The sequence below is a fragment of the Hemibagrus wyckioides genome, linkage group LG14 (assembly GCF_019097595.1).
Source record: "Hemibagrus wyckioides isolate EC202008001 linkage group LG14, SWU_Hwy_1.0, whole genome shotgun sequence".
NCBI lineage: Eukaryota > Metazoa > Chordata > Actinopteri > Siluriformes > Bagridae > Hemibagrus > Hemibagrus wyckioides.
The window spans coordinates 18,342,663-18,356,521 of record NC_080723.1 but is presented as its reverse complement, the minus strand read 5'-3'; the positions used below and the strand labels follow the sequence as shown (position 1 = coordinate 18,356,521).

The 13,859-nt window shown below is 38.4% G+C and overlaps 1 protein-coding gene across 3 annotated transcripts; it reads right to left on the bottom strand.

Annotated features, from left to right (window-relative positions):
* Positions 1-6,458: 6,458 nt before the first annotated feature.
* myoz3a (myozenin 3a) lies at positions 6,459-13,637 on the bottom strand. 3 transcript variants are annotated; one of them, XM_058407429.1, is made up of 6 exons: positions 13,482-13,637; positions 13,032-13,117; positions 12,185-12,345; positions 9,862-10,024; positions 8,515-8,695; positions 6,459-7,503 (listed from the first exon to the last, which is right to left on the bottom strand). In XM_058407429.1, the coding sequence occupies exons 2-6, from the start codon at positions 13,105-13,107 to the stop codon at positions 7,320-7,322; spliced, it is 765 nt and encodes a 254-aa protein (XP_058263412.1). In that variant the 5' UTR covers positions 13,108-13,117; positions 13,482-13,637; the 3' UTR covers positions 6,459-7,319. The 3 variants fall into 3 exon arrangements, with proteins under 3 accessions (XP_058263412.1, XP_058263414.1, XP_058263413.1); XM_058407431.1 differs by having other exon boundaries at positions 9,934-10,024; XM_058407430.1 differs by having other exon boundaries at positions 12,185-12,342.
* Between the last annotated feature and the right edge of the window lie 222 nt (positions 13,638-13,859).

The window sequence follows — 13,859 nt, the reverse complement described above, 5'->3', positions numbered from 1 at the left end:
GTTGTGACAAGTATAGACACATCTCTATCAGCACTTCAGTTTACTTACAGTTACATATTTAGCAGATGCCTTTATCCAGAGCAGCTTTTTAAAATCTCATTTATTTAACTGGAATTTGAACTCACACCCTTTATATCCATCAAATCCGCCAATGTCCAGACCTCTGACCTACCACCATCTCAAGACCAGCTCAGAAAAAAAGGATTATGTTTCAATCTTAATGGCATATAAACAATGAGATAGATAGATGGACAGACAGATAGATGGATGGGTTGACTGATGGATGGATTGATGGATTGACTGACTGATTGATGGATTGATTGATGGATTGACTGACTGATTGATGGATTGATTGATGGATTGACTGACTGATTGATGGATTGATTGATGGATTGACTGACTGATTGATAGATTGATTGATGGATTGATTGATGGATTGACTGACTGATTGATTGATGGATTGATTGATGGATTGACTGACTGATTGATTGATGGATTGATTGATGGATTGACTGATTGATGGATTGATTGATGGATTGATTGATGGATTGACTGACTGACTGATGGATTGATTGATGGGTTGATTGATGGATTGACTGACTGATTGATTGATGGATTGATTGATGGATTGACTGACTGATTGATGGATTGATTGATGGATTGATTGATGGACTGACTGACTGATTGATGGATTGATTGATGGATTGATTGATGGATTGACTGACTGATTGATGGATTGATTGATGGATTGATTGATGGATTGACTGACTGATTGATGGATTGATTGATGGATTGATTGATGGATTGACTGACTGATTGATGGATTGATTGATGGATTGACTGACTGATTGATGGATTGATTGATGGATTGATTGATGGATTGACTGATGGATTGATTGATGGATTGACTGACTGATTGATGGATTGATTGATGGATTGCCGGTTAGCATCTGCCAGAAGTGCAAATAGTAGAATCTGTGCAGGTAAATATGTACATCAATATATAAGGCTATGTCAGTATGTGCAAGTTGTATTTACAGCAGATAAAGTGTTATGAAAAGAGCAATTACTGTATATATTTGTGCATTAGAACAGTAACAGAGATAATATACAGTGTATATACAGATAATGTGTGTGTATATATATATACACTACCACTCAAAAGTTTGGGATCACTTGCATATTTCAGCTTGATTTCAGCTACGGAGGAAGACTCCATCAGCCAACCCATCTTGTGGGAGGTGTGCCAGGAAGCATGGGGTGAAATCTCATCAGATTATCTTGAAAAACTGACAGCTTGATGGATTGACTGACTGATTGATGGATTGATTGATGGATTCATTGATGGATTGACTGACTGATTGATGGATTGATTGATGGATTGACTGACTGATTGATGGATTGATTGATGGATTGACTGACTGATTGATGGATTGACTGACTGATTGATGGATTGATTGATGGATTGACTGACTGATTGATGGATTGATTGATGGATTGACTGACTGATTGATGGATTGATTGATGGATTGACTGACTGATTGATGGATTGATTGATGGATTGACTGACTGATTGATGGATTGACTGACTGATTGATGGATTGACTGACTGATTGATGGATTGATTGATGGATTGACTGACTGATTGATGGATTGACTGACTGATTGATGGATTGATTGATGGATTGACTGACTGATTGATGGATTGACTGACTGATTGATGGATTGACTGACTGATTGATGGATTGATTGATGGATTGATTGATGGATTGACTGACTGATTGATGGATTGATTGATTGATGGATTGACTGTCTGATTGATGGATTGATTGATGGATTGATTGATGGATTGACTAATTGATTGATGGATTGATTGATTGGATTGACTGACTGATTGATGGATTGATTGATGGATTGACTGACTGACTGATTGATGGATTGATTGATGGATTGACTGACTGATTGATGGATTGATTGATGGATTGATTGATGGATTGACTGACTGATTGATGGATTGATTGATGGATTGCCGGTTAGCATCTGCCAGAAGTGCAAATAGTAGAATCTGTGCAGGTAAATATGTACATCAATATATAAGGCTATGTCAGTATGTGCAAGTTGTATTTACAGCAGATAAAGTGTTATGAAAAGAGCAATTACTGTATATATTTGTGCATTAGAACAGTAACAGAGATAATATACAGTGTATATACAGATAATGTGTGTATATATATATATACACTACCACTCAAAAGTTTGGGATCACTTGCATATTTCAGCTTGATTTCAGCTACGGAGGAAGACTCCATCAGCCAACCCATCTTGTGGGAGGTGTGCCAGGAAGCATGGGGTGAAATCTCATCAGATTATCTTGAAAAACTGACAGCTAGAATGCCCAGGCTGTAACTGCTACAAAGGGTGGTTTTTTGATGAAGGCAAAGTTTGAAGAAAACATTCATCATTTCCACCAAAATCATTATTTCTAACTCTGGCATGTCAGCATGTCCTGTTCTTTTGCTATATACTAGTATATACTACAGCTCAAAAGTTTGGGATCACTCAAAAATGTAATTGTTTTCCAAAGAAAGACAAACGAAATTAGTCTGAATAGAAAATATAGCAAAAGAACAGGACATGCTGACATGTCAGAGTTAGAAATAATGATTTTGATGGAAATGATGAACTTTGCCTGCATAGGGTGCATAAGTCACCTTAATAGTGAAAAGTAAGATGCTGAACTTGGTATCAATGGAAAAATGGTATCAACAGAAATAAAGGGATGTAACTAATATTGGTCTAGTAAATGATCATTATTATCCTGTATACATTAATTTAACAGTAATTAGGCTTAAAGTAATTCCGCCCTTATATGTCACATGTCCTCGATTAAACAGCAGTTTTTTACTATATGATCTATTAGCTAAAAATAATAGTGTCTTTACTGTAAGGTGAAAAGTGAGGTTATAGTGTGTGTGTGTGTGTGTGTGTGTGTGTGTGTGTTGAAATAGAAGCCAGTCTTGAGGAAATCTGTACTGCATGCAGACATCCGCAAGGTGGCGATATTGAGTTGGAAATGAAAAGCCCAGAAACCACCTTAAATACAAATAGTGAGAACTTTTAATGATCACTGGAGTTGAACTGAAATGAATACTGCAGTCTTTTAAATATTTTTGTTTTATTAAATATGAAAAGCTCCGTCACGTAATGCCTAGCCTTTTTGATTGTGTAGTAAAAGATAATAAATAATGAATAGTAGTTATACACAGGTCAGAAATTGATTGTTCAGATTAAACGAGGGTCGATATTCAGATTCGCCTTGTGAGAATGTCTAGAATTTTAAAGAGAGAATTCAGCAGAAATTTGTAATTCTTTGCTAACAAAGCTTGAGATTAGCACCGAAGGTGAGTGAATGGTGAGTTATGTTTTAACGTATAAACATTGCGATTATTTAATGGGTATAAACAATTCTATATCCATTTATTTATTCATTTATTTAAACATTGTGATTATTTAATGGGCATAAATAATTCTATACCCATTTATTTATTTATTTATTTACATTGTGATTATTTAATGGGTATAAACAATTCTATATCCATTTATTTATTCATTCATTTATTTATTTATTTATTTAAACATTGTGATTATTTAATGGGCATAAATAATTCTATACCCATTTATTTATTTAAACATTGTGATTATTTAATGGGTATAAACAATTCTATATTCATTTATTTTTTTATTTAAACATTGTGATTATTTAATGGGTATAAATAATTCTATACCTATTTATTTATTTATTTAAACATTGTGATTATTTAATGGGTATGAACAATTCTATACCCATCTATTTATTTATTTATTTATTTATTTATTCATTCATTCATTCATTCATTCATTCAGAAAGAAAGAAAGAAAGAAAGAAACCTTATTAGCAGATTATTTTGGTTTAATACTTAAAATGGTACTTTTATATTAGTAAATTGTAAGGAATTGGAGATATACTCTACATCCTATGGTGCCAGGAAAGAACTTTGAAAGTGTCGACAAACAGAATGTTTCTTTTAATCATTACAGGAACCGTTTCTACCAGTTTGGAGAGATTTACACTATTACTCCGATGTGGACGCAGCAGTGTACTTTCATTCAGTTCACTACCCAGCATGCAACTGAGCAATCTTTTGGGAAATCCATCAAAAAACCAGTCATTAATGGCAGCAGGCTTGCTGTGATATGGGTCTACGCTCAGGAAACTGGCTTTAAAGAGGACTACAGTGTGATGTGGTCCAGGCTGGAGTGTGTGTGTGTGTGTGTGTGTGTGTGTGTGTGTTTATCAGCGCACTATAGTCGAGTGACATTCACTTGTATGAAGGCTCTATTAAATTAGATTTATACCCCAATGCACTCTTAAAATCTCTGACACTGTTTTAAATAAAGGAAATAAAAATATGTGACAGTATGACCTTAGGATAACTGGCTGGTGTTCATGAGGAAAACAACAACAACAAGTAGCATTTATGAAACAATAAAAAAAAAAATTATGATAGGAGATATCTTTCCTTTTAACTCTAACCCTGACTCCTAACCCAGAGGTTATTTTTTGGGCATAGCTTTTATTAGCTACATTAATAATGATATCAGTGGAAAGTCTTCTCAGTGAGTGTAAGATAAATGTGTGTGTTTTGTAGCCTGCTGCTAACTGCTAACCTGGGACCCAAGCAACTCTCTTTCTGTATGGAAATCTCTATCCACTTTTTATCTGCCCACCACCAGGTATAAGGCAAACACACACACACACACACACACACACACACACACAATTCTCACTTCAAGTAAAAGACTTCAAATGAATTTTTTTAAATGAAAGGTCAAGTTTTCTAGTTTATCTATAACATTTTCTAACATTACTCAGCATCAAGAAGCCATAAATATATTTCACCAAACTGATTTAGCAACATTTTAATCTTGTCTTTGTTGACTTTCTGGAAAAATCATGTTGAATAAGAGGCCTTTGAGGTAAAAGCAATCAGTCTGTCGGAAGATGTCTAGAACCTTGCTAGAACCATGCTGGAACCCTTCCTCCCACAGTATATGTAATAAAGTTGTTGGTTGGCTGCATGTCATAGAGAGATGGAAATAATCTCTTCATTACACTCTGTAATCAGATACCGATGTCCATGATGTTCCTACTCCAAGTCCAAGTCCTGAACATCGCTCTGTGCTTTAAGATTGTACCATCGTTTAAGTCATTTGATTTTAGGTTTTTAATTTAATAAATAATTTGATGCACCTTTTTTAAAATAATTAAAATTAAACACAGGTATTCCTTTTTAATCCTGCAAATATTTATGAGATTAACTCCAAGTCGTGTCTCATGTCTTGATAATGTCATAAAGAAAAGCACTTTCGAGCGGAGGATAGAGTAAAGATAAATCACTTGCTGAAAGAGAAACATCAGTTCTAACACAACTACACGTTATTTATATTCTGCTACATGCCATAGACTCTGCCTCTCTCGGATTCTTAGCCTGTCACACCAAGAAACCTGCAAGACTGCAAAACTGACCACCGCAACAGCAGCACTAAGTTGGCGCCATTTTCTCCAAGTGGTTCTATCCATAGTAGTCTCATATATCTCCAGGTAAATATGTGGTGAAAAGTTTTCCATTAGCATTGTGACGGAACAACAGTGTAGTTATGTTTAAAAACATAGACAGACCTGTACACCTCTCCCTGGTGTTAATGTCTGAGATTCCACTTGGAAAGGGATGTGACCTCAATCTCAGTCACAAAGGGGTAGATAAAAAAGTTCTGAGAAAACATTACACTTTTGGAGGGGAGTTGGATGAAAATAATCTCTCTCCTGCTGCAATACACACTGCTATAATCAGCACTCTGTACTGGCTTTGTTCAATTCTGCCTTTTTGTTCAGATATATAATATTATAATATGGCCTCCTGGTGGTCCAGCGGCAGGATCCCGCGGCCCGGGTTCGATTCCCGGGTGGGGTGCCAGTCCCAAGCCTGGTTAAAAATGGGAGGGTTGCGACAGGAAGGGCATCTGGCGTAAAACCTGCGCCAAATCACGCGGGTCAATTGATCCGCTACAAACAGCGGACCCTGCAAGTGTGCGGGACAAACGCTAAGAAGAAAAAATATATATAATATTATAATATGCTTGTGCTTATTTTTTGTTTGGACAAAAAACAATCCTTCCACTTCTGGTTTCCTTGTACATGTCTCTCAACGAACAACTGAAAAGTTTTCGACAATGCCACTGCATTTTATATTTTTCACTTTTTATTGTCTTTTCTTACTTTACACGAGACTATAATACATTGTGGGAACAGTAACAACAACTCTACACTGAAACACATCAAAATTTGTGCTGTGTTCTTAACAAATCTGACTCCAAATTGTTCGTTTCTGGTTTGTGTGCCACAGGGAGACATTGCTAGCAACATTACAATGGTGTTTAATAGGACAGGTTTGAAAAAAAAAAATCTTGTACTTACTTACAAAACAGTTAAGATTTGATCCTAAACAAACCAAAAGAGCTAGGGTTTCTCACTAGATTTCTCACCCATCATGCATGATTAATGTAATATTGATGAGCCAGTTACGGCAGAGACTATATTCATCTTGTTTGTAATCTATGTGATGGCAAACAGCGAAGCTTTGGAACCTCACCTGTTTGAGTAGAGTGACCAGGAAAGGAGGTGAGATATCCGGACAGACTAAAGGATTAAAGTGCTGCTGCATTACTCTCGTTAGGTAGAGATTAAGGCGAGAGCTAAATCCCATTGGTGTCAGCGTAAGCAGGCAGTAATAGTAAGAAACTATTCAATAAATCAAAACTAGCTCAGCATGGAGATGAAAGAAGTTCAATTCAGAATTTAATTATAAAATAAATCTTGGACACTGTTGAAGATCACATGTTACAGTGCCATATTCCAGTTGTTCAGGTGTACTCTTCTTATAAGGACAAAACAAGACAATATTGTACTGAGAATCATATCCTGGCATTCGTTTGCATCAACACCATTTGAATAAATTAAGTTGAAGTGCATTCATCTTAAGCTTTTAGTTTACAGTTACTGCCTACTACAAAGACTCAACCTTTCTCTCAAAGACCCACATTATTCCAGTTAGCATCCCAGTTCTAGCTTTTATGAATGCCCATGGTTAAAACCTGATATTCTGCCTTCTGCAGCAAACCCAGAATTATTGTCTATGATCAAAAGGCATCAGAACAGCGAGTGCCACAGGCTCTCAGCTATTAGTAAACTTTAGACAGTCAGGGCTTTGACCCCGATGCACTCAGAGTTCATTAGACTCGGGTAAGTAACTTGTGGCCCAGCCGCGAGGTGCTCTGTTGAAATTGGGCCGTTTGACCATCCTCTCCACTGTGGGGCCTGGCAAATTCTGGGACTCCACTGCTTCAAAGCTGATGGTGGGAATAACCCTCTTACTGTGCATGGGACCCCCAAATGGCATCGCTACCCTGAGAGGGAAAACAACAGGGATAGATAGGAGACGTTTATTTTGTGATTCATTTTCTATTTTACAAGATCTTTCTCTTCGGCATACATACAGCACCAGAATATTTTCTGGACCCTGGTAGTACACATCTGTAGAGGACAGTTTTCCAACCCTGGTCCTGGGGAACCCCCTGTCCTGCACATTTTAGTGTTTTCTTTGCTCTAACACTTCATTAAATATTCAGCTGATCAGGAATGCTGGAAGCAGAGAAAAAGCTAAAACATGAGGGTTACCATGGTTTGGAACACAGAGACATTGCGTCATCCTGGAATTGCAACTTTCACCACCTACCACCTGGAACAGAGACACCTGGTGTGCTAATGTGGAGGCTCTGAAAGGCTTGAGAGGGAGACCTCCAGGTCATGACACTTCTGTTTTTAACATGTCCTTGGTGTCTATTTCCACTCCGAGAGACATTGGTTCCATCACGGAAAAGCCAACGATAGAGGGGCCAGCGTTAACTCCACAGATATCTGGACATCACAATCTGATAGCATTGGTATCTGGTGGGTCTATTTAGGGCGGATAATCACCATGGACGAGGTATCACTGAGCCGAAACCCCTAACTGACCCCTGTCGACACTTCTATTCGCACTGTCTTCATTTGGCTTTTGTGGAGAATAAACCCTGGGCACTTTCTGTTGAAGTGGTTATTTTAAGACCTTCTTCTCAATGATTCTTTAGCCCTACATGGAGGGTGGCAAAATGTGCCTTGCCTATGAATCTGATGCCAATGTGGCTTGTATTCCTCTGAAGCTTTGTCCTTCAGCTTGCAGTTGTCAATCAATCCTAATTTCTAATTTTGTCTTTCTGAGGGTTTCCGGAAGACAATCCTTAAGGGGATTTGCCTGTTCTTGTTGAAGAATATCAAATGTACTGATATAAATATAAACTAGTTTGTTGGATTTCCCTTCGGATGTTGGATGTATGTAAGTCCCAGTTCGATGGGGATCTGGGAGTTTGGCCACATACCTGTTGAAGCATCTGTAGTTTGCAGGCTGACGTTTCTCTGGTTCAGGAAGCTGTGGGCTCATAGATGTTAGTAACTCTTCATTGCCCCTCAGTGCCTCTCTCCATGGTGAGCAGTAGGATTTAGGGATTACAGTAATGTTGAACTTTTCTCGAGGAATTTCTTTTAAAGGGCCAGAGTAGCCTGTAAGAGGTGGGACCAGAGAATCACAAACTAATATCATCTACTATTTAAAAAGACTCAAACTCTAACCATAGTATGACCTATTCCAGTTGTGGATGGACACAGCACTAAATTTCAGTGCTGTTCAAGGAAACCTTTCATTTAGGGTAATTTTGCACCCTGTAATCAATTCATCACTGATTGTCTTGGACCAAGGAAACCTTCATAGACAATAAATTGTCCAAAGTTCTAGCCAATGCTCAGGAGTAACATTACCTTTTACCATAGATCATGGCAAAATATCTATTTGAAATTCACTGCATGTGATCTAGCACTACTTTTTAAGTAAGATTGCAGTACCAAGACTATACTATACTAATACTATGCCCATTGGAGCTTTACTTTGATTATTAGAATTTGGATATGGATGAGCGACATGTAGCAACCTATTATCAACCTAAGGACCCCAATCTGTCCCTTATAAGCAATTTGCCCCAGCAACATCTCACAAGCATGATCTCACTTTAACAGATCCATTAGAGGATTAGACTAGTCTTTCGTGCATGCTGTACAGGCTTAGCTCAAACTCTCAGTGTGAGTCATTCTAGCTCCCCATGGGACTTCAAATAGTTCACCACACAAAAAGAGGCTTATTTAAGGGTCAGAGAGGGAACACTAATTAGCTTATAATTATCTTAAATGTGAGTCCGTGAGCTCATATAGAAGGGACGCAAGCATACATGTTAATGAAAGTCATGTGACTGTAAAGTAATATGGTAAGTTAACTGATGTGTCTATATGGTTTATTCACAATAGCTAATGCACAGGATTTAGCTGTATTAAAAATGTTTCCTTGAACATTTTCTATTTTAAGAGATTTTTCAAAATCTATTCACTTATTCATTCCTTTTTTCAAATCACATCACTTCACATAAAGACATTGTAAGTGAAGGAGCAAAATTCAAGAAACCTTCATTGTGCTTCAGATTCATTTTTAGAATCCCCAGAGACATAAAAACATTAAAGTAATGCTTCACCCAAAAGTGCCAACATGGCTCCTAATGAGAGAAAACCAATTTGGAGCAGTTAGCATCATGTGAAAATATGTTCTCCAGCCCCCTACATGTGCACTTAGCAGTCATCCTTTGTGGGCGAAGTATTTCTTTAATACTGATCCATTGCTCTACCTGGAGCAAGGACGTTGGGGCTGCCTTTCTTGGAGACAGTTTCCATCAGAGTGGTAACCAGACTATGTTTACCGGCTATGGGGTGTGCCATGTTCTCCTTCCCGCCTTGAGCCCGTGATGCCAACTGGACCTGACTCTGGGCCTGCATCTGATTCAGGCCATCCTAAGGGACAAACAGCCATCATTGGGATCTTTTCTCAAAAAAAAATTAGAAACAGATCTATTTTTAAAGCTAGTCCTATGGCAGGTTTACCAAATACATAGAATAAACCTTGATGGATGAATCATTTCATTAGTATGTTGTGTGAGGTCTAACATTCAGCAGGATTCTGCAAATGAGTTTAACATGCAAGGTGCCTACTCTGGCCTTTTGTTGGATTTTCACAGTTTTAACAGCTCCTGTGTAAAGGTTGGCTCTTGGTTATATTTATGTATTTAAGCCTTGCATTCACTTAATACCATTCATGTTCCACCGTAACTCTGCCTGAGGGAACTACATTATAAAATGTGAACTGGACATAGCTAGTATTTCAAAGCCTTATAGCACTTAAAATAGTCTTTACTTGGGGTCTCATTTATCTGCATAGAATAGAAATAGGTCTAATTTGTTTGGCACACAGAACATAAAATTCTTGTTTACACATTAAAAGCAGTTACAGATTTCATGTTTGATTGTAATTACTGACTGTTTAGACCCCTTATTAATAAAAACCCCCTACATTCAAGCTCCACACATTTGCTGCTTTATTTTCACACAGCCAGCTGCAGTGCATCTGCGTAAAACTGCACAAAATTCTAAGCAAATATTTGTTTTGATAAATTCTACATTTTGAGTTGAAAATTATGAGGTCAAAACTACAGCTAGACGGTGTACCTAATTAAGACAAGACTTACTTCAAATTGAAGTGCAAATATTCTTTTCTGATGCATATGAAAATATATATATATATTACTATGAGATGGTGGTCAGTTAGATGGATCTCCTTGCCACATGTACCCAACTTTCCTCCTCCCACCCACAGCAAACCACTACTTAATTCTACTCCAGCACTGATACTGATATCTTTAAGATTCTCTTCACTTGCCAAGCCATCACCTGTGGCCTGAACCCTTCCCATCACCCAATCCTGTCTCCTGAATTTCCACATCTACATAGCTTAACTTCTGCAACTCTCTGCTGCACTCACATGCATCATCTGAATCCTGCATCATTCACCTCTAAGCTTATTTAAGCAGTTTTCGGTAGCATGCTAAAAAATCCTGTCAGTGGTAAGAAGATACAAGTTACTCCACCCCCCTCACTTTTTACCCAAACTTTTATCCTACATCTCTTAATATAACCTGCTAGATCACAAGATACCATCTACTTAACCAAGAATGCTTTGTTGAAAACTTGAGATATGCAAAAGCCAGCTCTTATTAAGCTATAACTATCTGCAGCCTTCAGATTTACAGCACAAGGCAGACACCTTTATAACTTACAATTTATCTAATTTTATACAACTGAGCACTAAGGGCCTCATGCACAGGCCTAGCAGAGGCAGCTCAGTGGACCTAGGATTTGAACTCAGAACCCTCTGATCAATTATCCAACACCTTACCCACTAAACTACCACATCCCCAGCCATGGTATGGTGATATGGTGAACCAACAAATCCAAATCTACAAACATCATTAACACAGAAACTGGCAAACATAATTACCTCTGTCAAAACACCAAATAAACCTCTAAACATGCTGTCTTCTGCAGAGGGACCAGCAGATTGGCCTTCAAAAAGCGACATTCCACTGAGTCTGATTTGTTGACTTGTGGATATCCTGCAATCAGCGAGTGCTGCAAGCCCACAATTCTTATACTACTGGATCTCAAGTGTGATCAAATTCTCTCAACCTGGAGCTGACGAGTTATGCACAGCTTCTTTTGCTTTCTGTCTGAATGTGTGGAGGCAGCCATTAATTTAAAAAAATATCCTCATCAGTATATTCATCAAAGTATGATCACACATCTTTTTGCAGGAGTAGTATTTTAGTCATGTCACCACCTGGACTGTAGGAATCATCTCAAGTAATCTCCAGAGGATTCCTAATTTCACTGGTAGAGTTATGTGAAGGGAAAGTGACACACAGCTGGACAGAGAGGTTCAGATATGTTGCTTAGGTGTGGGAGCTGCATTGTTGAATGAAAAAGCCCTACTTCATTGAGTCACTCATCAACAAATTTATAAGAACCTGGTCCATGTGCTGATATAGTTTCACTGCAGAGGTTTGGTTTGATTCCAAAGCTTTTAACCAAGAAGTTAGTGTAGCTAAGTTTATGTCTTACATATATGAAGGTAGGTGCATCTGCTGTGTTCTCCACTGTGAATTTGTCCACTCTTTTCTGCCTCTCTTGGAACATCCTGGAACCTCTGTTGGATGTCAGGTTCAGCTCCTCAATCATTACATCCTTTGGTGTGCTGACCTTCTTCCCTAGATTCAGGCCTTCTGAAATGCATACGAAACGCACACTGAGAAATATTCTGCCACTGACTGACTGTTTTTCATAGTGCAAATTCTTTTGCTTGGTTTGGAAGGCTTGTGTGTCAAAACAGCATCGTACCCACACTTGACCCTGATCCTGATCCTGATCCTGAATAATCCTAAACCCTATTTAAGTAGCGCAAAACTATTTATTATCACTCTGTTGCACAGACACTGGAACATAAATAGACTGATGGATGAAGAAACTGCCAGGGGGAAAATTGCTTCACAGTGACGTTTGTAATTTTTGCAGCTTCTCAAGAACTTGCGTCAGGGGGAGCCTGGATATATTTCCCACTTTGGAGTCAGATTTAGCTGAGCTCGAGGGACTGTACAGTGCCAAAAATGACACAATGCTGAAGTCACTGGAAAATAACGTAAAACAAACAGATAAATGTGTGGAGTGTTTCCTTGGCAGTGCTAGTTGCACGGCGGATCCGTCTCCGTTTACAGGGTGCCATGGCACTGAGAGTCGTCTGCTCACGTGACCTTAAAGCATGAGTTTGATCTTGCCTGCCACTGTCAATCAAAGACAACACTATGACTAGCGCAAAAGTTTAACTCATTGCCACAGAGAGGAAAAGAAGTCAATGGTATTTTGATCACTGTCTGTTTCTGTCTGGTTCTTTTGATATTTCTAGGAGTCTCACCTCCTCGAGCTTCTCTACTCAGTGCCCGTGCCTGTTGCTGCCACTGCTTGCTCAGGTCATGGTTTGCGGTCTGCATCCTCTCCCCTCTGTATACATACAAATACACACAACAAGGACGGACAAAGCTTGTAATCCTCTTTGCATCGTGATGCCAGCAGATACACTACAGGATAATCTGTTCGAATGAATGCAGTTCTCTCAAGGTCTAGACAAAGTTTTTAATTATCTTTAAATGGATTTAAGATACTCATCATCATACCAGTACATAACTGGACCATGCTCTCATTATTCTTATTCGCATTATTAATAACAATTCTGTGTTATTTGTAATATTTAAGCTCCCTCAGGTTACACACTTCACTAGTTCTTGTTACACACACACACACACACACACACAGACAATAGCTTCTTGCATAGTTTAGTCAATTTGAGATAGTAGCCTCAGCTTACCTGTGTAGGAGTGTAGGGTTTAGGGGAAGGCTGGGCACTGAGATGTTGCTCGAGGTCCGTCTGGATCCTGTGCTCAAGTGATCTTGTATATACTCAGACAGGCCAATTTCTGCACTTACATCACCATAGTAATTTTAGCCAAGGCACTGAGAGGCTATATGGGGTTAGTATTTTCACCCTGACCCACCCTTGTATCCACCATAATAAAAACCTGATCCCTGCTTTACGCATGTGTGTGTGGGTGTGTGTGGGTGTATATATACATATATCCATTAGACTCTCCAAAGCTGTGTGTGTGTGTGTGTGTTTGTGTTGACTGTTGACACAGTTACATCCACAGCTTGACCTGAAATTGAGCCAAACATATCACTCTAACAT

Excerpts from the sequence above, each read along its gene's own strand:
- myoz3a (XM_058407429.1), bottom strand. The coding sequence starts at position 13,107 with ATGCAGACCGCAAACCATGACCTGAGCAAGCAGTGGCAGCAACAGGCA. Across the intron at positions 10,025-12,184 it reads ATGCACCTACCTTCATATAT|GATGGCCTGAATCAGATGCA; the intron begins GTAAGACATAAA and ends TTTGTCCCTTAG. Across the intron at positions 8,696-9,861 it reads CCCCAACGTCCTTGCTCCAG|GCTACTCTGGCCCTTTAAAA; the intron begins GTAGAGCAATGG and ends CACCTCTTACAG.